Raw genomic sequence first — 21419 nt, forward strand, 5'->3', positions numbered from 1 at the left:
GACCCGCGGAGCTGGACGACGAGCACGTCCGTCACGTCCGTGTGGTTCGCGAGCGCGGCCGCGCCGGGCGCGGACACGTAGACGTGCGCCGTGTCGCCGCGCGCGCCGTCGAAGACGCCCGGCGGCAGGAGGGCCGCCGCCGCCGCCGCCGCCGCCGCCGCGGCGGCGTCGGCGGCGCCGCGCCCGAGCGTCTCGAGGCGCAGCACGGCCGAGAGCCGCGCGGGGCCGCGCGCGACGGCCGCGAGCGACGGCGCCGCCGCGGCGGCCGCGCGCGCGCCGCCGTCGCCCCGCAGCGACGCGTGCGGCTCGAACCACTTGTCGTGGAAGGGCCGCGTGAGCGTCTCCAGGAGCGACGACCGCGCCGCGGCCGTCGACCCGTAGCTCGCGCCGCGCACGACGAAGCGGCTGCCGTCGTCCATGGCGTCGCGGAGCCAGGTGCCGTTGAGGCCCGCGAGGCCCGACGCCGCGCGCCGCGAAGCGCCGTCCTCGACGACCCGCGCCGCGGCGGCGGCGACGGCGGCGCAGCAGAGCAGCCACCGAGCCATATTCTCGAAGAGGCGGCCTGTGGTGGGCGGGGAGGCAGCCGAGAGCGCGAGAGTCGTTAAAAGGCACTGCGAGGTGCAACTTTACCGCAGTCGAGATCACGCTGCTCCGCGGCAGAAACCTCACCACCGCTGTGCTGCGCGGCGCCGCGCGACGGTTTTCGCATCTCGCGCGCATCGCTCGACGCCGCATCGCTCCCATCTTTGCGCTCCCGCGCGCGCGACACGATGCCCAAGGCCTTCTCCTTCACGTTCATGGTGGGCACCATCGCATCGTTCGGCGCGGTCATGTACACGTGCCTCGTCGTGCCCAGCGCCATCGAGGCGAAGCCCGGCGTCGAGAGCCTCCTCTTCTTCGACGGCGTCTGCAACCTCTGCGACGGCTTCGTCGGCTTCGTCGCGGACCACGACTCGGGCAAGCGCATCAAGTTCGGCGCGATCCAGCGCCACGGGGACCTGCTGCGCTTCCACGGCGCGGGCCAGTACGCCGAGGGCGGCGCGGAGGCGCTCACGACCGTCGTCCTCGTCCAGGACGGCGCGATCTACACGCGGTCCGACGCCGCGCTCCGCGTCTTCGCGCTCCTCGACGCGCCGGCGCGCTACGTCGCGGCCTTCCACCTGCTGCCGGCGCCGCTCCGCGACGCGGGCTACAAGCTCGTCGCCAAGTACCGCTACAAGATGTTCGGCCAGGTCGAGAGCTGCCGCGAGCCCACGCCCAAGTTCCAGAGCCGCTTCCTCGACTACGAGCCCGCGGACGGCGACCCGCCGACCTGGAGCCACTAGGCTCGCGGGCGACCCGCGGTGTACATGGCGCCTTTTTCTTGTGTTGTTTCAGGGGCGGTTAAATAGGGCGGCTGAAAGGGGTTCAGCATCGAGACGGCGCGATGTTGACGGAAAGGAGCTGCTTCGCCACAGTGAGCTCGCAATAGAGCGGCTCTCGGTGCCTCGTCTCGTGCAACGCTCGACGATCCCCGACCCCTCGCGTGCGCAGCGCTTCAAACTTATCTCGTCTCGCAGAGCTCGACCATGTCCGGCTGGCGCATCGGCCAGGAGAGCGGGCCCAAGGCCGTGGAAGACTACTACCGGGGCTCCCACCCGCAAAAGGGCACGGCGATGGCCCAGGCGGCGACGGTGACGATCATCACGGACCGCGTGAAGCGCGTCGTGCCCGGCGCCGCGCCCCAGCCGACGCCGGGGATCCGCATCAGCGTCGACGGCCCGAACACGACCGTCGGCGACCTGCTGAAGCGGTACGAGAAGCGGTACCGCGCGGGCTCCGGGTGCCCCGACGCGACGGTCGCGCACCTCGAGACGCTGAGCGGGCGGATCCTCGACCACCGCGACCCGCGCCTCACCGTCGACGCCGCGGGCGTCGACGGCCAGGCGCTGCGCGCCGTCTTCCCGCGCGAGGTCGAGGCCGCGGCGAACGCGCCGCCGCCGCCCGCGCGGCGCGTCGTCGAGGACCTCGGCGTCCTCGAGGACGAGCCGGACCGCTACAGCGCGCCGGCCGCGGCGCCCGCGGGCGTCGTCGTCGACGACGCGCACCTCTCGCCGCTCGAGCGCGCCAAGGCGCGCCGCGCGCGCGCCAAGGCGAGCCTCGACGGCACGCTCGCCGCCAACGCCGGCAAGGCCAAGGCCAAGCCGCCGCCGCAGCCCATGCCGACGCTGCCGCCGAACGCGTTCCCGCCCCAGCCCGTCGTCCAGGCGGGGCCCGCGACGGGGCCGTCGAGCTTCCACAAGAAGTACGACAAGTGGAACAACTTCGGCGGCGACGACGATAGCGACTGACGTTTCAATTTTTACCGCCACTCTTCCCTGGGGATATCAGTGACGAGCTGGCCGCCGCGACTCTCGAGTAGGTCGGAGAGGCGTCGAACGTCCGTGGCCTGGATTGGTCGATATTCGTCCGCGTCTGCAAGGTTCCAGGTCATCCTTTTCAGAGAGGGACATCCGTCCGCGAGACAAAGGAATTCCGATCCCTCGAGGGAGCAGCACGCGTAGTCGAATTCGACTTCTTGGAGGGTTTTGGACGAGGTTGAATCGAGTATCGCATTGATGACCCCGACCGTCAAATTGCGGTTTACCGCGAACCGGAGAACCTCCAAACGAAACTTGTTGCACAAGAACTCCACGACGGCATCGTCGATGTTGGATCCGCAGCCGACATTGAGTCGTGCGATTTCCGGTCGAGCTTGGTAGAGGAGTAAATAAAAGCCGGCATCACAATCGAAGTCGTCGGGCAGCTCCAAGTCTCGCAACTTTTGGAAACCTCTCGCCGCTGCCAAGATCGTTGGGACTGATATTTGCGCTTCGACGAGCACAAGGCGCGTCAGACGCGTATCCAGGGGGCTCCGCACGAGACACTCGATCAGATCGGAGTGCACCACGCACGCACATAGGTCCACTTCCGTAGCGAGGGAGCATTTGGCCACAGTTTCGCGTATTTGGTCGAAGAGCTCTGGACGATAGTCGACGTAGCCGGTGCCAAAGCGAAGCACCTTCAGCTTCGGAAACTTCATCGCCCAGGATTCCGCTGCACCTCGTGCCGTTTCTCTTGGTCCGGGCGGCAGGACAAGGTCAGAGATCATAGGACAAATTGAAGCCAGGCTGCTCGCGATCTCGACGACGCCGGCTGAGATGCGGAGAGTAGTACAAAAACGGACGTTTAGCTTTGCCAACCGTGGGCAAGCTCGACACACTTCCCGGAGAATTTCCAGCGACAGAGGTATGTTCCAGAGGGTAAGCTCCTCCAGCTTTTGATTTGTATTTGTGACAAAGGACTGGAGCGAGGCTGTAGCAGGAGATTCGGCGTACATTATTTGCAGTCGTCGACAGCCTCCGCCGAAGACGCGTCCGATGGCCTTGATCGCGAGCGCGGACACACCCGCGAATTCGAATTCATAGCAGTCCTGATGGCTGGTCACGGCGTGGCGCGCCGCGTCGCGGCCGGCGGCGAACGCAGCGCGGAGGGCGAGCAGGTCGCCGCGCGTGGCCCAAGAGGCGACGAACGCCAGCGTGTCCGGCGGCATGCGACGCATCATGTCGCCGACGTAGGCTCCCAGGCGGCGCCACGGGAACGTGCGCACGAGGTCCGCCGCCGCGCCGTAGCCGTTGTCGCGCAGGAAGGACACGACGGCGTCGAGCTTGACCGTCGCGTCCGACGTGTCTTGCGCGCGCGGCGGCCCCGCAGCATCTTCGTGGCCGGACTCACGCAGGAAAACCGCGATCGCGTCGAGGTCAGCAGCCGCGTTCGCGTCTCCGACGGCGCTCATGCCGCCTCGGCGCCAAAGGCTAATCGTGAACATCTCGTGCACTGATCGTGAAGCCCGTCGCGCGCGCAATGGGCAGCCCATAGCGCCGGATCCGAATGAAACCGCACGCGCTCCTCCTCGCAGCGACGGCCGCCGCGCGCCCCGTCGTCTGGTTCGACGGCGCCGAGGACGTGCCGAAGCGCGTGCGCCGGAGCCGCGCCGTCAGCGTCGGCGTCGCCTACCGCAGCGACGACGACGCGCCGGCGGCCGTGTGCCTCCACGACACCTGCGGCGGCGGCGACGACGCCTGCGTCGACGTCGTGGGCCCCGCGGCGACGTCGCAGCTCAACCACGGCTTCGGTCACTGCGCGCCGGGCGCCCACGCGCTCACCGTCTACGCGGCCGACGGCTCGTCGTCCGCGACGCTCGAATTCGACGTCGCCGCGACCCCCATGGTCGAGGCCGCCGTATCGCAGACGGCCGTGACGACGAACGATACGGCCCTCATCACGGTCGCCGTCGCTGCGGACGGCCGGGGGGCCCTGGAGCTCTGCACGATGAGCCCCTGCGGCGACTGGCTGCATCATCTCCACAACTTCCACTGCCGGCCCATCCCAAAGACCGGCGAGACGGCCTTCGACGTCACGGTCGGCTTCGCCAACTGCGAGCCGGGCCAGCGGAGCGTGTCCGCGATCGCGCTGCCGGCGGGCTACCTCGACGCCCACCCGACGACGCCCATCACGGACCTCTGGCGCGTCGCGGGCCCGGGCGCCTACGACGAGGTCGTCTTCACCGTGGCGTGGGACGACGCGAGCGCCGCGAACCTCAACCAGCTCTACTTCGCGCCGGGCGACGCGCCGGGCGCCTACGACGCCGCGACCGCGTACACGACGGGCGGCCAGTTCAAGCAGGGCGGCGCGGGCGTCGCGTCGTCCTGGCGGCGCCAGGCCGACCTGCTCGGCGCGCTCTTCGGCGCGGGCGCCGACATCGACGTGCTCGAGTTCGGGTGCGGGACCATGGAGCTCGCCGCGTGGCTCGCGGGCTCGCGGGCGCCGCTCGTCGGCGACTACGCGTGCGTCGAGCCCAACGCCTACCTCACCGAGGCGGGCCGCGGCCGGGCGCGGCGCGGCGACGGGCCCCACTGGTCCGCCCTGCAGGCGCGGCTCGACCACGGCCAGGTGTTTTTGGCGCACAACGCGGCGTTTGCGCCCGCGCTCGCGCCGGGGTCCAGGGTCCACCTCGTCTACTCCCACTCCGTGCTCTCCCACGCGGGGAGCCGCACGCTCGACGCCTACCTTGAGGCGACGAGCGCCTTCCTGCACGACGACGGCATCGCCGTCGCGTCGCGCTCCGCGTCCGTTCCGCGGGAGCGTCGTCCTTTTCTTCCGCGCCGGAAACCTCTCCCGCTAGGTCGCTCTGCGTCTGCGCCGAGTGCGGCGGCGGCGACCGGCGCTACGCGGACGACTGCCTCAGCGACGGGTCCCTGGAGTGGGTCCGCGCGCCCGCGTCGGCGAACGCCGCGCGCGCCGCGCGACCGCCGCCGCTCGCAGGTCTACCCCTGGGTCTCCTGGCACTCGCCCGCGGGCCTGCGCGCCGCGGCGGCGAGGTTCGGCCTCGAGGTCCTCCACGTCGCCGACGACGTCGCCGGCGCGCTGCGGTCGGGCATGATGCAGGGCGGCCGCATCGAGGGCGACTGGCACGAGTGGGTCGTCCTCGCGCGGCCGGGCATGGGCCTCGACGCCGGCGCCCGGGCGCGGCTCCTCGCCTTTGGTCATAACGCGCCCTAAGCTAGGGGCAGGTGGCGCCCGCGCAGCCCCACGCGGCCGCGAGGCGGCTCCGGAGGTCCGCGAGGTGCCCGGGGCTCGTTTTGTCCGCGAGGTTGTGGAGCTGGTGCGGGTCGTAGTTGTGGCGCAGGTCGTAATACTCGATGAAAAACTCGTCGGGGTGTTGGAAGTCGTAGTCGACCAAGGACGTCGTCTCCGCGTAGAGCGCGTTCTCGCGCTCCGACACGATCCGCAAAGCCCGAAAATTGTTGTCGGGCGCGTCGTCGACGCGGCGATGCGCGCCGTCGAGCCAGTTGGTGATGGGCGCGTACTCGACGAGCATCTCTTCCCGCCACTCGACGTCGTCGTCGTCCTCGAGGAGCGGCAGGAGCGACGTCCCGTCCATCGCCCCGTCCGCCGCCGCCGCGCCGGCGATGGCCAGGAACGTCGGCGCGAGGTCGACGAAGCCCGCGACCTCCCGCCGCGACGCCGGCGCGAGGCCCGGGCCCGTCGCGAGCAGCGGCACGCGGATGTCGAACTCGTACTTGTGCATCTTCAAGGGGGGGAGACGGAAGTGGCCCATGTGATATCCGTGGTCGCTCGTGTAGAAGACGTAGGTGTCGTCGATCAAGGACGACGCGCGGAGCTCGTCGAAGACGCCCGCGACGAGGTCGTCGACCGCGAGGAGCGCCCGCCAGCGGTCCGCGTAGACCGCGTCGAACTCCGCGGCGTCCTCGTCGCTCAGCGGCGGGTTCCGGGACATCCAGTAGGGCTTGCCGGTCGGGGTCGCGTTGTAGGCGCCGTCGCGGGGCACGCGCGCGTCCGGGAACGCCGACGCGTGCCAGGGCGGCGGCAGCTGCGGCGCGTGCGGCGCGCGGACGGCGGCCGCGAGGAAGAAGGGCCGGTCCTTCGGCGCCAACTTGAGGTAGGCGACGGAGCGGTTGCCGACGATCGACGTCGTGTAGTCGGCCGGCTCGGAGCCCGTGAAGACGACGGCCCCGGCCGCGGAGTCGACCCAGTTGACGGAGTAGTAGGCGCCCTGGGGCGTGCTCGCCTGGTCGCACATGCCGAAGAACGCGTCCCAGCCCGGCGGCCAGCCGTGCTCGAGGGGGCCGAGCGTCTCGTTGCGGCAGTAGCGCACCATCGCCGGCGGGTTCAGGTACTTGCCGACGTAGGCCGTCGCGTAGCCCGAGCGCCGGAGCGCGGTGGCGTACGTCGCCTCTTCGAAGGCCCGCGAGCAGTCCATGCGCATGCAGCCGCAGCTCCCGACGCGCGGCGACTCCACGGGCTCGTCGCCGCACGTCGCCGCGCCGTCCGGGAACGGGTCGAGCCGCGCGTCGCGGATGTTGTGGCCGTAGCGCCCGGAGAGCAGCTGCATGCGCGACGGGCAGCAGATGGGCGTGTTCACGTAGAAGTGGTCGAACTTGACGCCGCCCGCGAACTCCTTTTGCGTCTTTTGCATGGGCGTCATGCCGCCGAGCTCGATGTCCTGGTCGTCGGTGAGGATGAGGATGATGTTCCTGCGGCTCGAGGCCGCGGCGCCATCGGTCGCGGCGCTGCTGGCCGCCGCGGCGCCATCGGTTGCGGCGCTGCTGGCCGCCGCGCTGAGGGCCAAACCGATCGACAGGCCAAGCGACAGTCCTCCCATGCTTCCTTGTGGCAATTCCAGTTCAACAGATGTTCACAAGCACTTCAAGCGAGCGCTTATGGCAGCCGATTTCGCGCCGCGAGCAGCGCTCGCCGCTGCGATCACGCTCGCAAGGACATCTGCCTACATGCCCGGCGAGTACTTCACGGAGATCTGCCGCGAGCAGACGCACCCGCACTTCGAGTCGGAGGAGGAGGCGAACGCGCCCCAGGACACGCACCACCACCCCTTCATCAGCCACAAGGGGAAGACGTCGGCGAAGCGCGCCTGCGAGACCATCGAGGTCACGTGGCACATGAACATGTTCGACATGGACGAGATCTGCGGCGGCGAGTGCCCGGACGAGGTCGCGGCGCCGCACCACTTTTTTTACGACCACAAGCTCTCGTCGCTGAAGATCGACGCGCAGCACTACCGCCTCGAGCGCGACCTCGCGCAGCTTCTCGGCGACGAGCCGTCGGAGAAGCTGCTGGACGACCTCGCGGGCAAGGCGGACCTCGCGCTCGCGCTCGAGCTCTACACGCACTACGCCGGCGACCACAAGCAGGTGGGCATCCACCACTTCCTGGAGATGGCCCGCAAGGGCAAGACGCAGCACCTCTTCGAGCAGGCCCACGCCGAGGACGTCGCCGTGTCCGACCTCGTGAGCCGCGACATGAAGAAGCAGCGCAAGAAGAAGCGCGCGTACGAGAAGGAGCTCAAGCGGCGGCGGAGGCGCGACCGGCACCAGCGCGCTAAGGACGGCCTTTAGTCCGTCTCCGCCTCGGCCCGCAGCTTCGCGAGGTTCTCCTCGAGCTGCCGGAGCTCGAGGTCCGCGGCCTCGCGGAGCGCGTCGCCGCCGTAGTCGAGGACGCCGAACGGCGCGGGCCCCGCGGCGTCCCCCTCGCCCGCGAGCAGGCCCGCGACGCGCTCCCGGGCGCCCCGCGCCGACGCGAGGGCCTTGTCGTGGAGCGACTCGAGCTCGCCGAGGTCCAAGACCTCAAAGCCCGTCGCCGCGCGCGTCGCCCAGCCGCCCGCGTCGCCGGGCTCGTACTCGGCGGCGAGCCGCGCCTCGAGCGCCGCCGTCTCCCGCCGCCGCTCTTCGCGCCACGCCTCGAGCGACGACACGGCGCTCCTCATCTCCGCGGCGTCGTCGCGCAGCTTGCGCTCCTCCTCGTCGAAGGCCACGGTCTGGAGCTTGCGCTCCTCGTCCTCGAGCGACGCGATCGCCGGGAACGGCGCCTCGTCGCCGGCCTTGGACTCGCCGGCGCTCCGCGGCGTGCGTGCGCTCAAAGGCGGCGTGGCCTCCCGGGCGCGCCAGGCCTCGAGCCGCGCGAGCACGTCGTCGACGGAGCCGTCGTCCGCCGCCGCCGCCGCGGGCTCGTCGGCGCCGCGGTCCGGCGGCCGCGGCGGCGAGGGCGCCGCGCCGCCGCCCGTCGAGAGGCGCAGCTTCTCCTGGAGGGCCGCGAGCGCCGTCGCGACCTCCGCTTCGTCGACGACGCCGTCCTTGAGCGGGCTGTCGTCGCGCGCGAGGGCCGCGGCGAGCTTGTCCGGCGCCCGCCAGGACGGCGTCGCCGCCGCCGCCGCCTTCTGCCCCTGGACCTTCGTGTCCATCTCCATCGCCGCGAGGAGCGCCCGCCGGGGCGTGGACAGCATCGCAGCCCACTCCGGCACATCTGCCTCCGACGGGCTGCCCATTGCGCTCAAACTGCTTTGCCAACTGCTTCTAGGCTTCAAGTTGTTCTTGCACTCGAGCCAGTCTGCGATATGGGCTGCCATAGATGATGCAAGGCCTACTCGAGCTCTGCGATATGGGCTGCCATAAATGATGCAAGGCCTGCGCCAGGCGCTCGCACTATGCCTGCTGCATGGCGCGCTGCCAACGACGACGACTGATAGATCGCTCGGCTGCTTCGTGAATCGCACGCAGCTCCCTCCAACTCACGCGCACGAGTTCTACTGCGAGCAGACGTCGTCCCATAAATGGGGAAGGAAATGCACGCGTGCGGGCGCGTGCGCGCGCTCGCAGCTCTGCGCCTACTGCAAGACGCCAGGCGCGAAAAAGGAGTGGTGGCGCGTCTCGAACCGGTCGCGCGCGGCGCTCTGGCGCGCGCCGTGCCCCGACGGCGCGCCGGCGCCGCTGCCGCCCGACTTCGCGCTCCTCCTCTCCATCACGTTCTACGAGCAGCGGTCCTACGTCGAGGACGCCATCGAGAACGTCGCGGCCTTCACGCTGCCGACGACGCGCGTCGTCGTCCACCTGTCGAACGCGTCGTCGGCCGTAGCGGCGTCGCCGAACGGCCGCGTGCTCTTCAACGACGAGCGCCTCCGGACGAGCGGCGGCTCCGGCATGGTGACGCGGCAGCACGCGTCCAACGTGCGCTTCGCGGCGCGGTCCGTCGCCTTCAGCCACGTCGCGCTCCTCGCGTCGTCGTCGCGCCTCTTCGTCGGCGGCGGCGTCCTGGAGCGCCACGTCGCCGCGCACGGCTACTCGCGCATCGACCACCACTCCGCATCTGCACCGCGTCCCCTTTCCTTCGGTTGTCGCCGGACCGCCTGCCTCCCAGGTGCCCGTCGACGCGCGCGGGAACCCCTACTTCAAGGGCGTCCACCGCGACAGCGGCTGGAGCCGCGATTGGCTCGGGGGCGCGACGCTCTTCCTCAACGCGACGGGCCGCCATCGCATGAGCTTCGCGTTCTTCGAGGGGTCCTTCTACCCGCGCGCCGCGGCTCTGGCCTTCGTCGACTGGCTCCTCGGCGCCACGAGGTTGGCGAATCCGGCGGCGGCGGCGGCCATGGTCGTGCCCGACCACCAGGGCGTCGCCGTCGAGGAGCTGCTGTGGCCGTCCTTCGTCGTCGAACGAGCCGAGACGCTGGGCTACGCGTCGGAGACCGCGGGCGTGCCCTTCGAGGTCCACGGGCGCACGCGCGCGAACCGCAGCGTCTTCGACCGCGACGACGTCATCATCCCGGCGATCCTCGACCTGCGTCTCGGCAAACGAGCCATCGAGCAGGGTTTCGGCCAGCGTCCTGCGGCGGTGACGATTTTCGAGAGGTGTTGGTTGGGGAAACGATGGAAAATCGTTCACGCTTGGTAGGTTTCGGCGCGGCCTGCGCCGTCGCCGTCGCTCCCGTCGCGTTCAAGAAGTGGCACTGCGACCTCCGCCGGCGCGCGGACCAGTGCGCGGCGTCGCGCGCGCTCCTCGCGTGCCTCGCGGCGTTTGATGCGACGCACGACGCGACGGTGACGCCGCCGGAGGCGGGGCTCGACGCCTGCGTCGTCGCTTCCCGGCCGCCGCCGCGGCGGCCCTCCGCGGTCGCCGCGCGCCGCTCGCGGGACCCGAGCGTGCTCCTCAAGGCGCTGCGCCTCCCCCGGAAAAAGGCGTCCATCATACAATAATGCTCCGGCCCCCGCCGGCGCAGTCCGTGTGCCAGTGGCGGTAGGCCTCGCCGAGGTCGCACTTCGCGGGCAGGTCGGGCGTGCCGGGCTCGCAGACGGGCCCCGTCGCGCAGAGGCTCGGCTGCCCCGCGGGGCAGACGGTCGCGGCGCGCAGGTCCGCGCAGCCGCGCAGGAGCTCGACGATGGCCGCCTCCGCGCGCGCGTCGCGGGTCCGTCGCTTCCCCACGTCGACGGCGCCGAGGTCGACGAAGTCGACGCGGCGGAGCTCGACGCACGTGGCCGCGAAGTCGGCGCAGTCGAGGGCCGCGTAGGCCGGCAGGAGGCCGGGCGCCTTCGACTCGCAGCGGAGGCAGGCGACGGCGACGGCGAAGCGGAAGGCCCGGTAGAATCGCGCGTCGCGCGCGAGCGCCTCCGGGCCGCCGTAGGCGTCCGTGAGCGCGTCGAAGCGCCGCCGCGCGGCGTCGTGGACGGCGACGTCGAGGGCGTTGAGGCGCAAAACGGTCTCGTCGAGCGCGTCGCGGCCGAGGCGCCGCCGCGGCGCGCGCGCGGCCGCGCGCGGCGCGCGCGTCCCGCCGCGCGCGGCGGGCGCCCAGAGCGCGCGGGCGCCGGTGGCGATGACCAGCCCCGCGCCGTAGATGAGCCCGCCGGCGACGGCGACCGTGATCGTCGCGCCGAGCGCGTCCGCGGGGCCCCGGAGCCTGAAGTCGGGCGCCGCGGCCGTCGCGGCCGCCGCGAGGCCGAACGCCGCGAAGAGCCAGAGGTCCGGCGTCGAGCCCTCGCCGTCGTCGCGCGCGCCGAGGGTCGGCGCCGGCGTCGCGACGAAGGACCGCGTCTCGACCTTGGGGCGCGTCGGCGGCCGCGGCGGCGGCCGCGGCGGCGCGGCGGCGCGCGGCTTCGGCGCGGCCTTGGCCGCCGGCTTCCCCTTGGCGGGCCGGCGGAGGCGCGAGCGCTGCTGCTTCACGTTCGCCGCCACGGCGCCGGGGATGCCGCCCTCGACGAGCGGCGGGGCCGCGCGCGCGCGCTTCCGTTGTTTCGTCGCGTTGCGGTCGTCCTTCTTCTTGCCCTCGAAGACCTTGGCGAAGTGGAAAGGGTGCGTCTTCTTCGCCTTGTAGACCTCCGGCGCCTTGACGCTCTTGGGCCTGTCGTGCTTCTCCTGGCGGTTCCGCCTGTCCTGCTGCACGGGCGCGACGGGCGGCTGCTGCGTGAGCAGGTCCATCCAGCGCCAGCAGAAGATGGACCGCAGGAGCACGAGCGACTCGTCGTAGCGCTCCGTGAGCATGACGAGGGCGAAGGCGCCGCTGTGGTTGCCCTCGACGAGGTCCACGAGCGCCGACGCGTCCGCGCGCTCGAGGCGCTTGACGGACGCGTGGGGCCGCGCGAAGTCGATCGGGGGCGCCGCGGCGCGCTCGCCGAGCTGCCAGGCCACGGAGTTCCAGATGTGCACGTTCTCGGACAGGCCCGGCCGCTTGACGGCGACGCCGCGGCAGAGGCCGCGGTCGAGCGCCGCGCAGCCCGAAAAGTAGTCGCGCGGGCTCATGTCGCCGTGGAACATGGCGATGGCCGACACGACGCGGCTCGGCACGTCGCGGCTCACGGTCACCCAGCGCGCGCCCGGGAGGTACGTCGCCAGCGCCTGCGCGTCGAGCGTCGCGTGGTCGAGCGCGACGTCGTAGCGCGACGCGCCGGCCGGCCGCGGCCGCGCGGCGCCGACGGCGTCGAAGCGCTTCGCGTCGACCCACCGCTGCGACCTGCCCGTGGAGTCGAGCAGGATGTGGCCCGGGTTCGAGCTCCGCAGCAGCGCCATGCGCTCGCCGCGCGCGAAGCGCAGGAAGATGAACCGCGTCGTCGAGCCGGCGGTCTTGATCGTCTTGAGGAAGAAGATCTTCTCCTCGACGGTCTCGCCCCAGCGGCCGTTCGCGCCGCAGGGGCCGAGATTCGTCCACGCGCTCGCAGCGGCGGCTGCGAGGAGCGGGGCCACGCGGCGGAGCATTCGAGGCTGCCCTCTCACGAAGTACTGCCCATCGTCTCCTTCAACGTCGTTCCTGGGTTGGTGGTGCCGGGCAAAGCACCTCGCCGCCGCCAAAAAAAATAGCCGACACCTGGACACGCCGGGCGACGCGCAGCTTTTAGGGTCGGGTCGCGAGCCCCGGCGCCGTCCGCGACCGCCATGGCCATGTCGATGACGCCGGCGATGCAGGCGGAGATCAAGATCCTGCCCGGCAACGACCGCTGCGTCGACTGCGGGGGCCCGCACCCGCAGTGGGCGTCCGTGACCTTCGGCGCGCTCATGTGCCTCGAGTGCTCCGGGGCGCACCGGGGCATGGGCGTCCACATCTCCTTCGTGCGGTCCGTGACCATGGACTCGTGGAACGAGAAGCAGCTCGCGCTCATGAAGGGCGGCGGCAACGCGGATCTGATCGCGTTTTGGAAGAAGCACGGCGTCGACCCGCGCATGCCCCACAACGCCAAGTACCACGAGCCGGCGAGCGAGCTCTACAAGGACCGGCTCCGGGCCAAGGTCGAGGGCAAGCCCCTGCCGACGCAGCTGCCCCAGCGCAAGGCCGCGCCGGCGTCTTGCTACGACGCGCCGGGCGGCGGGTCCATGTCCGCCGGGGGCTTCGGCGGCGGCGACACCAAGGGCGCCGAGGCCCTCAAGGGCGAGACGGAGGACCAGTACGTCGCGCGCCAGCGGCGCCTCCAGGCGGAGGCGCGCGAGCGCATGCGCGCCAAGTTCGGCGGCGGCGGCATGGGCGGCGTCGGGTCCAACAGCGACTACAACCCGGCGACGGGCGGCTACGGCGCCGGCGGCGGCCTGTCGCTGGGCGGCGTCGGCGACAAGCTCAAGGGCTGGGGCGCCGCGGCGGGCGCGGGCCTCGGCAACGTCGGCGCGGCGCTCGGCGACGACGAGAGAGCGCAGCAGCTCAAGGCGAAGACGGCGGAGACGGCCCAGGCCGCCTGGGGCGGCCTGCGGTCCTGGGGGTCCAAGCTCAGCGAGGGGCTCAAGGACCTCACGGTCCGCGAGGACGACGCGAGCGACCTCGGGTCCATCCTCCAGCAGCGGCGGTCGTCGGGCGCGCTGGGCACGGGCAAGCAGATGGACGGCGTCGGCTCCGGCGGCTTCGGCGGCTCGCGGTCCGGCTCCATGAGCGGCATGGGGTCCCAGGGCTCGGGCTTCGGGTCCCAGGGCTCGGGCTTTGGGTCGCAGGGCTCGGGCGGCTTCGGGAGCCAGAACTCGTTCGCGACGGCCGACGACGGCGGCTTCGGCCGCTCCGAGTCCGCGCAGTCCTTCGGCAGCAGCTCGCACCACAGCGGCGCGAGCAACGCCAGCGGCGACCTCCGCCCGGAGCCCCCGGCGAGGTCCGCGTCGAACCCGGCGCCCGTGTCCGCGCTGCCGCCGCCCGCGCCCGTGTCGCGGTCCTCGAGCGCCGTCGGCGCGGGCGCGACGCCGGGCAAGCCCAAGAAGCTCGCCGTGGACAAGGACGACGACTTCTTCAGCGACTTCGGCGTCTGACGTCGGTCCGCGCCGCGCGCGCCGCTCGGCGCGCCTTTCTTATCCCCGCCTTTAATGATATGATGCAACTACTGGTTCGGGAAAGCGGGAGCGAGTGGGAAGGAACGCGCGGCAGGAGGGAGACGCATGAGCCTAACCGCCGCATCTTCCCCGCGTCTGTAAATGCGCACGAGGGGCGCAACATGAAGGCGCTGGGGGAGTGTCGCAGGCTTCCATTTGGCGTAGTGAAGCTCCTTCCAGTTTATTTTAGCCAGGCCAGCCAATTTGAAAGAAGATAGGCGGAAAGCGAGATAATCACCGTGATGAGATACAGCAACTTGCAGTCTTGCACGCGCTCCAAATAGCTCAAGAAGACTACCGTCACGACCCGGCTTTAGAAATTGCGTGCAAGTTATCTGTTCTGGACCGGCCCAGTCATACGTACCACCGTCGCTGTTCCAGATAAATATATGATGTATCATTGGATGTATCTCATCGAGGCTTTTGTTATAATCTTCAGTGGTCAGAGCCACTCCACAAGCATCGCTATATTCCGGGTTCCTCGATATAGACACTTCGAACTCGAAACATTTGCCTTCGCCCTCCAGCGTCGTACTTCGACCAATGACGAAACAATCGAGCTCGTCGAACTGTCTGACCTCGTCGAAATCCTCGTCTCCGAAGTTTCCAGGATGCTCAAACTCCGTAGACCGGGGGTCATAATCCATCATGAGGTCTTCGTTAACGCGAAAGTCCATGTCGCGTGCTTCGACCCATGATGTCAATAGGTGTGATCGCATCAAAACTGACCAGGGCGGGGTCGTCGAACGACGCGTTAGACCGCACCGCGCGGCGATGCGTCTAAAAGTCTCCTCAGCCTGATCGCGCCAGGTCGTCGAAACGCGCAGCGCCGCCGCCAAATCGCGGATCGGCAGAAACTCGAGCACGAGCGAGGGCGGCAGTCGAGAGGGGTACGGCGCCTTCTCGGTGCGCGCGTCGAGTTCGCGCTTCAGGCGAAGCAGCGTAGTGGTGGTGCGCGCCACTTGATCACGCAGCTCAACCGTGGAACAGCCCTGCAGGTCAAACGCTGCGTCCGCCATCACGTCGGTGATCCGCGCGCGGGCCCGCGGTGTCGCGTCACCTCGATCCGGTCCGACGGCCGCAGCCAATTTGACCAGCCCACCCGAGCTCGACCGGCGGCGCGCTTCACAGTCGTGAACCTTGAGTGAGCAAGTTGACGACAACACCGCCTCACGAGGTCATTTCTTACCCCGTCTCCTAGGCGGACGCGGGGACGTCGAGGGAGACGGGGTTCTCGTCGCCGTCGACGGTGGCGACGAGCTTGAGGTTCGCCTTCTCGTCGAGCGTCGCGGCGAGCTCGACCTTCGAAGCGCCCGCGAACTTCGAGCAGTCGAGGACCGCGAGCGGCGCGTCGCCGTCGAAGGCGACGACGAAGGCCGCGGCGCCGTCGCCCGCGAGCTCGAGGGACGCCGCGTGCGTCGCCGGCACGGGCGAGCCCTTGGGCGCGAGCGGCTTCGCGGCGGCCGCGAACGCGGCCGCGGCGGCCGCGTCCGCCGGGAGCGCGGCGGCCTTGGCCGCGGCGACGCGGAGGCCGCCGCCGAGGACGGGCAGCGCCGCCGTCGCGAGGCAGAAGTCGGCGCGGGCGCTGGCGTACTTCTTGGCGCCCTTGGCGACCTTGGTCGCGGCCTCGTCGATGAGGGGCTGCGCGCCGAAGGCCAACAGCGCCGCCTGCGTCGCCGCGCCGTGGACCGCGAGCTCGTCGACCTCGACCTGGGACCCGAGGAGGCCCGGGTCCTCGACGAGCTCGAAGCCCTCGAAGGCGCCGACGAAGGCCTTGTGGATCGCCGCCGCGCGGCACGCGCCGCCGCAGAGGAGCGGGAGGATTTTGGCGGGCTTGGTCGCGCTCGCGGCAAAGGCCGCGGCCGCCGTAGCGCCCAGGGCCCCGGCCTTGGCGTAGATGGGGCCCGCGAGGTCGTCGAAGCGCGCGCGCGTCATGCGCACGCGCGCGTCCGCGCCGTCGACGAGCGCGTCGGCCTCGACCGTCGCCTCGGCGGCGCCCGTGCCCAGGACCTTCGCGGCGCGCACGCAGGCGACGCGCAGCTTGCGCTGGGCCTTCTTGCCGCCCTCGGCGACGTCGATCTTCTGGCGCCGCTTGAGGAAGGTCACGCAGTGGCCGTAGAGCGCCTCGGCCATCGCGTGGCCGCCTAGCGCGTCGTCGGCCGCCTCCGCGACGACGGGCGACAGCACGCCGCTCGACGGCTCGCGGAGGAAGGCGGCGCAGGCCGCGCCGCGGCCGCCGACCTCGAGCACGGCGACGCCGTCGACGCCGTCGAGCTTGGGGATCTTGTCCGCGGCCGCGGCCGCGACGGCCGCGCCCTCGGACACCCACGACAGGCACTCGAGCTTGGCCGCCTTCGCCGCCCGCTTCAGGGACGCCATCGCGACGGCGTCGCCGAGGATTGTGGACGGCACGGCGACGACGCAGCAGAGGGCCTCGTTCCCCTCGACGCCGAGGAAGTCGTCGACGAGCGACTTGAGGCGGCCGAGGACCTTCGCGGCGCCGTCCTCGCCCCTGAGCTTGCCGGGCTTCGCCGGCGGCTCGTCCTCGTCCTCGTTCGGCGGCGGCGTGAGCACGATCTCCACGTCGCCGGCGACGTCGCTCACGGCCACGGAGCAGCCCGCGGCCGCGCACCGCGCCGCCGCGGCCTCGGCGAGCGCCGCGCCGTCGGCCGCGCGCGGCAGCGTCGCGAGCACGGACGGCACCGTCGCGTCGGCGTTCTTCGCCATCTGCGTCTCCGCGGCCTCGCCGATGACGTACTCGCCCGTCGCGCTCAGCGCGATGACGCAGGGCGTGGACCGCGCCCCCGTGTCGCTCTGGACGAACTGCACCGTCGTCAGCTCGCCGGACGCCTCGCGCCGCACGACGCAGACGCGCGACTCGCAGCGGCCGATCTGGACGCCGGCCACGTAGGTCAAGGGAGCGGGCATGGTGGGCGGACGCGCGGGTCAGGCGACACCGTCGACAGCCAACTCGTACAGCCAACTCGTATCGATCAAACCTTTGATCGCCAACGAGCCGCTGCTCGACCGACATGATGCGGTGCTCGATCTGGGAAACAACCGATGGTGCCCCTTTTTCGCGGGTCGGGCCGAACAAGCAGGCTATGTCAGCTGATTTAGCCCGCACCCGCGGGGCAGCCCCGTCGCTGGCTCCCGGGTCGCGATGGTGCGCGGGGCTGCTCTTGCTCTGCTCCTCCGCGACGCGGGCGGACGCGCTCTCCCTGATGCACCGCCGGGGCCTCGCGCGGCCGTCCTCCGCCCCCGGTCGCATCTTGCACCGCGGGGCTGCCGCGAGGGGGCGGACGTCCGGCGTGAGCGGCCGCCGCGGGGCTCCCGGCGCGCCGCAGCGCGGACGGCCGCTCGGCGCCGGCGGCGGCCTCGTCGCCGGCGACGGCCGCGCGGCGCCGGCGCGGCGGCGCGCGCTCCGGGCCGCGCGGACGCTCTCGGCGGCGTCGGCGTTCTCCGTCGTCTCGAGCAGCCTCTACCTCTGGAGCGTGCTCCTGCCGGGCCTCCAGGAGAGCCTCGGCTGCACGCGCGCGAGCCTCTCGGGCGTCTTCTCGCTGGCGACGTGCTGCTTCACCGCCGGGACGTCGCTCGGCGCGCGGCTCTTCGGCCGCACGAGCGTCCCGGCGGCGGTCCTCGCGACGTCCTTCGCGTCCGCGCTGGGCCTCGTCGCCGCGTCCCGGGCGTCGTCGCTCCCGGCGCTGGCTCTCGCGTACGCGGGCGTCTTCGGGACGGCCTCGGGCGTCGCGTTCGCGCTCAACGCCAAGTTCGCGACGTCGCCGGTCTTCGCGGGCTTCGCGGGCCTCGCGACGTCCGTCATCATCTCGTTCCGCGCGCTCGGCGCGCCGATCCTGTCGCCGGCGACGCGGACCGCGCTCGCCGCGGGCGGCGCGTCCGAGGCGCTCTGGCAGCTCGCGGCGACGATCGTCGTCTTCTCCCTGCCCGTCGCCGCGCTCATGGCGCGCACGACCTGGGACGAGCTCCTCGGCGGCGCCGAGGACCCCCCGCCGGCGGACGCGGCCGCGCGGGCGCGGGCGCCCGCGGACGAGAGGGCGAGCCTGGGCATCCTCTGGCTCTGCCTCATGCTCGGGAGCTTCCCGGGGCTGCTCGCGCACGGCCACGCCGGGGCCATGGTCGCGACGCGCGGCGCGCCCGCGGCCGTCGGCGTCGGCGCCATGGCCGCGGGCAGCCTCGCGGGCCGGCTCGCGGCGGGCGTCTTCTGCGACGCGACGTCGCCGCGGCGGGCGCTCATCGCGACGCCGCTCCTGGCGGCGGGCGCGCTCGGCGCGTCGCTCCTCGTCGGCGGCGTCGCGCCGCTCGTCGTGTCGCTCGGGGGCATGGGCCTGGCGTTCGGCGTCAACGCCGTCGCGATCCCGCTGGAGACGTCGACGCTCTTCGGGCCGCGCGGCTTCTCCAAGGCCTTCGGCATCATCTTCACGGGCTGGGGCTTCGCGGGGCTCACGGCGCCGGTCCTCGCGGGCGTCCTGTTCGACCGCACGGGCGGCTACGCGGCGTCCGTCGCCGCGTGCGCGGCGTCCCTCGTCCTCGCGGCCGTCGCCGCGGCCGCGCTGCCCCGCCGCCGCGCCGCCGAGTGAGCGCGGGGCCGGGGCCGACTGTACATATGTACATGGGATTCGCGCCCGACGAAGTCCCGGGGGAAACGGAGCTACGTTACGCGACCCCCCAAAATAACGACGCCGCGGCGCCGCGGGCCCGTCAGCCGAGGGGGCTGTAGATCATGCGGCTGAGCTTGCCGCCCGGCGCCTGCGTGACCTGGACGACCATGTTGACGGCCACGACGTCCCGGTCGCGCGCGTCGACGAGCGTCGCGGTCAGGAGGCCGCAGTTCGCGAGCTCCGACGGCGCGATGCCGTCCACGGGGATGCGGTCCGCGGCGAACTCGAAGAAGCAGTCGCTCCCGGCGTAGTCCGCCGGCGCCGTGCGGCCGAGCTCGACGACGTGGCGCGTCGCGGCGACGGTGTCGACGAGGTAGCCGACCTTCCAGTGCGCGCCGCGGAGCTCCCGCCGCGTGCCGAACTCGATCTCGAGGCGCAGGGGCTCGTCGAAGTCGCAGTCGTTGGGCGAGATCATGACGTCCGTGACGTCGATGACGTCGACGTCGTCGTCGTCGCCGCCCTTCGACTCGCCGCCTTTCGACTCGCCGCCCTTGGACTCGCCGCCCTTGCACTCGTCGTCGAGCGACGGCATCGCGCAAGTTCCTTACTCGCGGAGGAGCACACGACCGGCGAGGCCCCGAAACGGTCCGGGATGTCGTTGGCGCGGGGCTCGTCGAGCTGCCGGGCGCGGCTCACCTCGCACAAAAATGCCACAGCAGCTTCAATGTTTGGTGCAAGGCACACTTCAACAAAAAGAAAAAGCGGAGCATATCGAGAATACAACAGCGGGCCGCGGCGGGGGACACGCCGGGGGGGCGCGGCGTCCGGGGCGGGCCCCTAGTACTGGGGCCGGGCGCGGTGCGGCACGTCCGCGCGGTCGCGCTTGGGCTTCGTGGTCCGCTTCGGCGCGTAGACGCGCGTGGGCTGGGCCCAGCGGTCGCCGGCGAGGGGGTCCGGCGCGTGGCGCGGGGGGCGCCGGCTCTCGGCGAGGGGGTCGGGCCCCGCGCGCGGCGCGCGGCGGCCCTTGGGCTCGCGCGCGCGGCGGTCGTCGGAGGCGCCGCGCGCGGACGACGTCGCGCCGCGGATCATGAGCTCCTCGATGGACGCGTCGCGGCCGTGCTTCGCGTTGAGCTGCTTCGGCAGCGCGCCCTTGGGCGCGCCCGCGGGCGTGCGCCGCGTGGGCGCGGAGCTCGGCCGGTCCGCGCCGCCGCGCCGCGGCTGCGGGCCGCCGTAGACGACGCGGTTCGCGGGGAAGGGGTCCGGGAAGTCGGCGTGGACGTGGCGGCGGTCGCCCGAGCTGCCCGGCCGCCCGCCGCCGCCCGGGCTCCGGCCCGTGCGCATGGACAGCGACGCGGCGCCGTAGTAGAGGGGCCGGTCCTGCGGCGGCGGCGCCGCGCGCTGCTGCCGCGGGCCCTGGGGCCGCGGGCCCCGGCTTTGGGTCGCGGGCGCGCCGCCCCGCGCCTGCGCCGCCGGCGTGCCCGGCCGCGGCTTCCGCGAGGGCTGGGCACCGGCGCGGCCGGGGGGGGCGGAGCCGAAGGGCGCGGCGCCGCCGTCGCGGTCGCGCGACACGGGCGCGGACTGGGGCCGCGCCTGGTTTCCCGGCGGCGCGCCGCCGGGCGCCTGGCCGTTGGCCTGGGCGTCCCAGGCGACCGCGGGCAGCTCCGCGTCGTCGGCCGCGGCGCCGCCGCCGTCGCGGCGGTACTTGGCGAGGAAGAGCGAGTCGCGGTGGCCCTGGGGCGGCGGGCGCCGCGGCGAGCCGAGCTCGACGTCGCGCACGAGCTCGCGGAGGCGCCGCTCCGGCGCCATGGACCGCTCGAGCGCGTGGGACCGGTCGAGCTGCTGGAGCAAGAGGCTCTCGGCCGTCGAGTCGACGGACTCGAAGCCCGTGCCGTGGCTGTAGTTGGACACGCCCACGGACGTCGTCGCGTCCTCGCGGAGCCCAAAGTGGACGCCGTGGGCCGGCGCCGCGGGCGGCGGCGCCCGGGGCTTCTTCAGGATCGACTTGGGCGCCCGCGGCCCCGCGGCGCCGCCGGGGTTCGAGCCGCCGGGGCCCGAGATGAGGCGCCCGTTGTCGCCGTTGGACGCGCCGTCGACCCAGCGCAGCTTCGTCGACACGTGGGCCATCTCGTGGGCCGCGGACCGCAGAGCGCCGACGTCGACGCGGACCTGGCCGTTGAAGAACGAGTTCACGAGCAACGGCTCGTCGTCGACGAGGTCCTCCGCGTCCTCGTCGTCGGCCTCGAAGCGCGCCGCGAGCCGCGGCACGCGCGCGTCCCAGTCCACGAGGCGCCGCCGCGCGGCCTCGAGGGCGTCGTGGCGCTCCCGCGGCGGCAGCTTCGCCATCAAGCGGCTCCGCGACACCTGGAGCCGCTTGTCCAGGAGCCGGAGCTGCTTCAGGAAGCCCGCGTTCGGGTTCGCGTCGCCGCGCTTCGACTTGACGAAGGCGCAGGTCTTGTCGAGCCCCCACTCGTACTTGGCCATGAAGTAGGCGATGCAGCACGCGACGCACCGGCCCGTGCCCAGGAAGCTGTGGAGCAGCACCGACTCGCCCGCGCAGAGCGCCTCGTCGACGAAGGCGACGATCTGCTCGACGACGACGCAGCAGCGCGCGTCCTGCGTGTCGAAGAGCGTGTAGTTCGGGTCGTC

At 72.0% G+C, this 21419-nt stretch overlaps 9 protein-coding genes across 9 annotated transcripts in view; 4 read left to right on the top strand and 5 right to left on the bottom strand.

Moving 5' to 3' along the window:
- Positions 1 to 419, bottom strand: part of AURANDRAFT_62439 (hypothetical protein) — a gene marked incomplete at both ends in the record, with an annotated part of 8292 nt that extends 7873 nt beyond the window's left edge. The window contains one exon of the mRNA XM_009037097.1: positions 18 to 419. Coding sequence (XP_009035345.1) covers positions 18 to 419 — 402 coding nt within the window. The remainder of the gene's footprint in view (positions 1 to 17) is intronic.
- A 411-nt stretch (positions 420 to 830) lies between these two features.
- Positions 831 to 1325, top strand: AURANDRAFT_23050 (hypothetical protein; the record flags this gene model as incomplete). Its single annotated transcript, XM_009036562.1, has 1 exon — positions 831 to 1325. The coding sequence occupies one exon, from the start codon at positions 831 to 833 to the stop codon at positions 1323 to 1325; it is 495 nt and encodes a 164-aa protein (XP_009034810.1).
- A 2584-nt stretch (positions 1326 to 3909) lies between these two features.
- AURANDRAFT_62441 (hypothetical protein) lies at positions 3910 to 5580 on the top strand (the record flags this gene model as incomplete). Its single annotated transcript, XM_009036563.1, has 3 exons — positions 3910 to 5147; positions 5204 to 5285; positions 5344 to 5580. The coding sequence occupies 3 exons, from the start codon at positions 3910 to 3912 to the stop codon at positions 5578 to 5580; spliced, it is 1557 nt and encodes a 518-aa protein (XP_009034811.1).
- A 472-nt stretch (positions 5581 to 6052) lies between these two features.
- On the bottom strand, positions 6053 to 7093 carry AURANDRAFT_12528 (hypothetical protein; the record flags this gene model as incomplete). The annotated part of the gene is made up of 2 exons (XM_009037096.1): positions 6053 to 6818; positions 6879 to 7093. Coding segments are annotated over 2 exons (981 nt in total), but the record flags the coding sequence as incomplete, so codon positions are not given.
- An 858-nt stretch (positions 7094 to 7951) lies between these two features.
- AURANDRAFT_62442 (hypothetical protein) lies at positions 7952 to 12573 on the bottom strand (the record flags this gene model as incomplete). Its single annotated transcript, XM_009037095.1, has 2 exons — positions 7952 to 8863; positions 10579 to 12573. 2 exons carry the CDS (start codon positions 12571 to 12573, stop codon positions 7952 to 7954), a joined length of 2907 nt encoding a protein of 968 aa, XP_009035343.1.
- Positions 12574 to 12675: 102 nt separating this feature from the next.
- On the top strand, positions 12676 to 13483 carry AURANDRAFT_52782 (hypothetical protein; the record flags this gene model as incomplete). Its single annotated transcript, XM_009036564.1, has 1 exon — positions 12676 to 13483. A coding segment is annotated over one exon (732 nt), but the record flags the coding sequence as incomplete, so codon positions are not given.
- A 1868-nt stretch (positions 13484 to 15351) lies between these two features.
- AURANDRAFT_62444 (hypothetical protein) lies at positions 15352 to 17082 on the bottom strand (the record flags this gene model as incomplete). The annotated part of the gene is made up of 1 exon (XM_009037094.1): positions 15352 to 17082. The coding sequence occupies one exon, from the start codon at positions 17080 to 17082 to the stop codon at positions 15352 to 15354; it is 1731 nt and encodes a 576-aa protein (XP_009035342.1).
- A 296-nt stretch (positions 17083 to 17378) lies between these two features.
- Positions 17379 to 18752, top strand: AURANDRAFT_62445 (hypothetical protein; the record flags this gene model as incomplete). Its single annotated transcript, XM_009036565.1, has 1 exon — positions 17379 to 18752. The coding sequence occupies one exon, from the start codon at positions 17379 to 17381 to the stop codon at positions 18750 to 18752; it is 1374 nt and encodes a 457-aa protein (XP_009034813.1).
- An 858-nt stretch (positions 18753 to 19610) lies between these two features.
- Positions 19611 to 21254, bottom strand: AURANDRAFT_62446 (hypothetical protein; the record flags this gene model as incomplete). The annotated part of the gene is made up of 1 exon (XM_009037093.1): positions 19611 to 21254. The coding sequence occupies one exon, from the start codon at positions 21252 to 21254 to the stop codon at positions 19611 to 19613; it is 1644 nt and encodes a 547-aa protein (XP_009035341.1).
- Between the last annotated feature and the right edge of the window lie 165 nt (positions 21255 to 21419).

Source organism: Aureococcus anophagefferens, assembly GCF_000186865.1.
Source record: "Aureococcus anophagefferens unplaced genomic scaffold AURANscaffold_5, whole genome shotgun sequence".
NCBI lineage: Eukaryota > Pelagophyceae > Pelagomonadales > Pelagomonadaceae > Aureococcus > Aureococcus anophagefferens.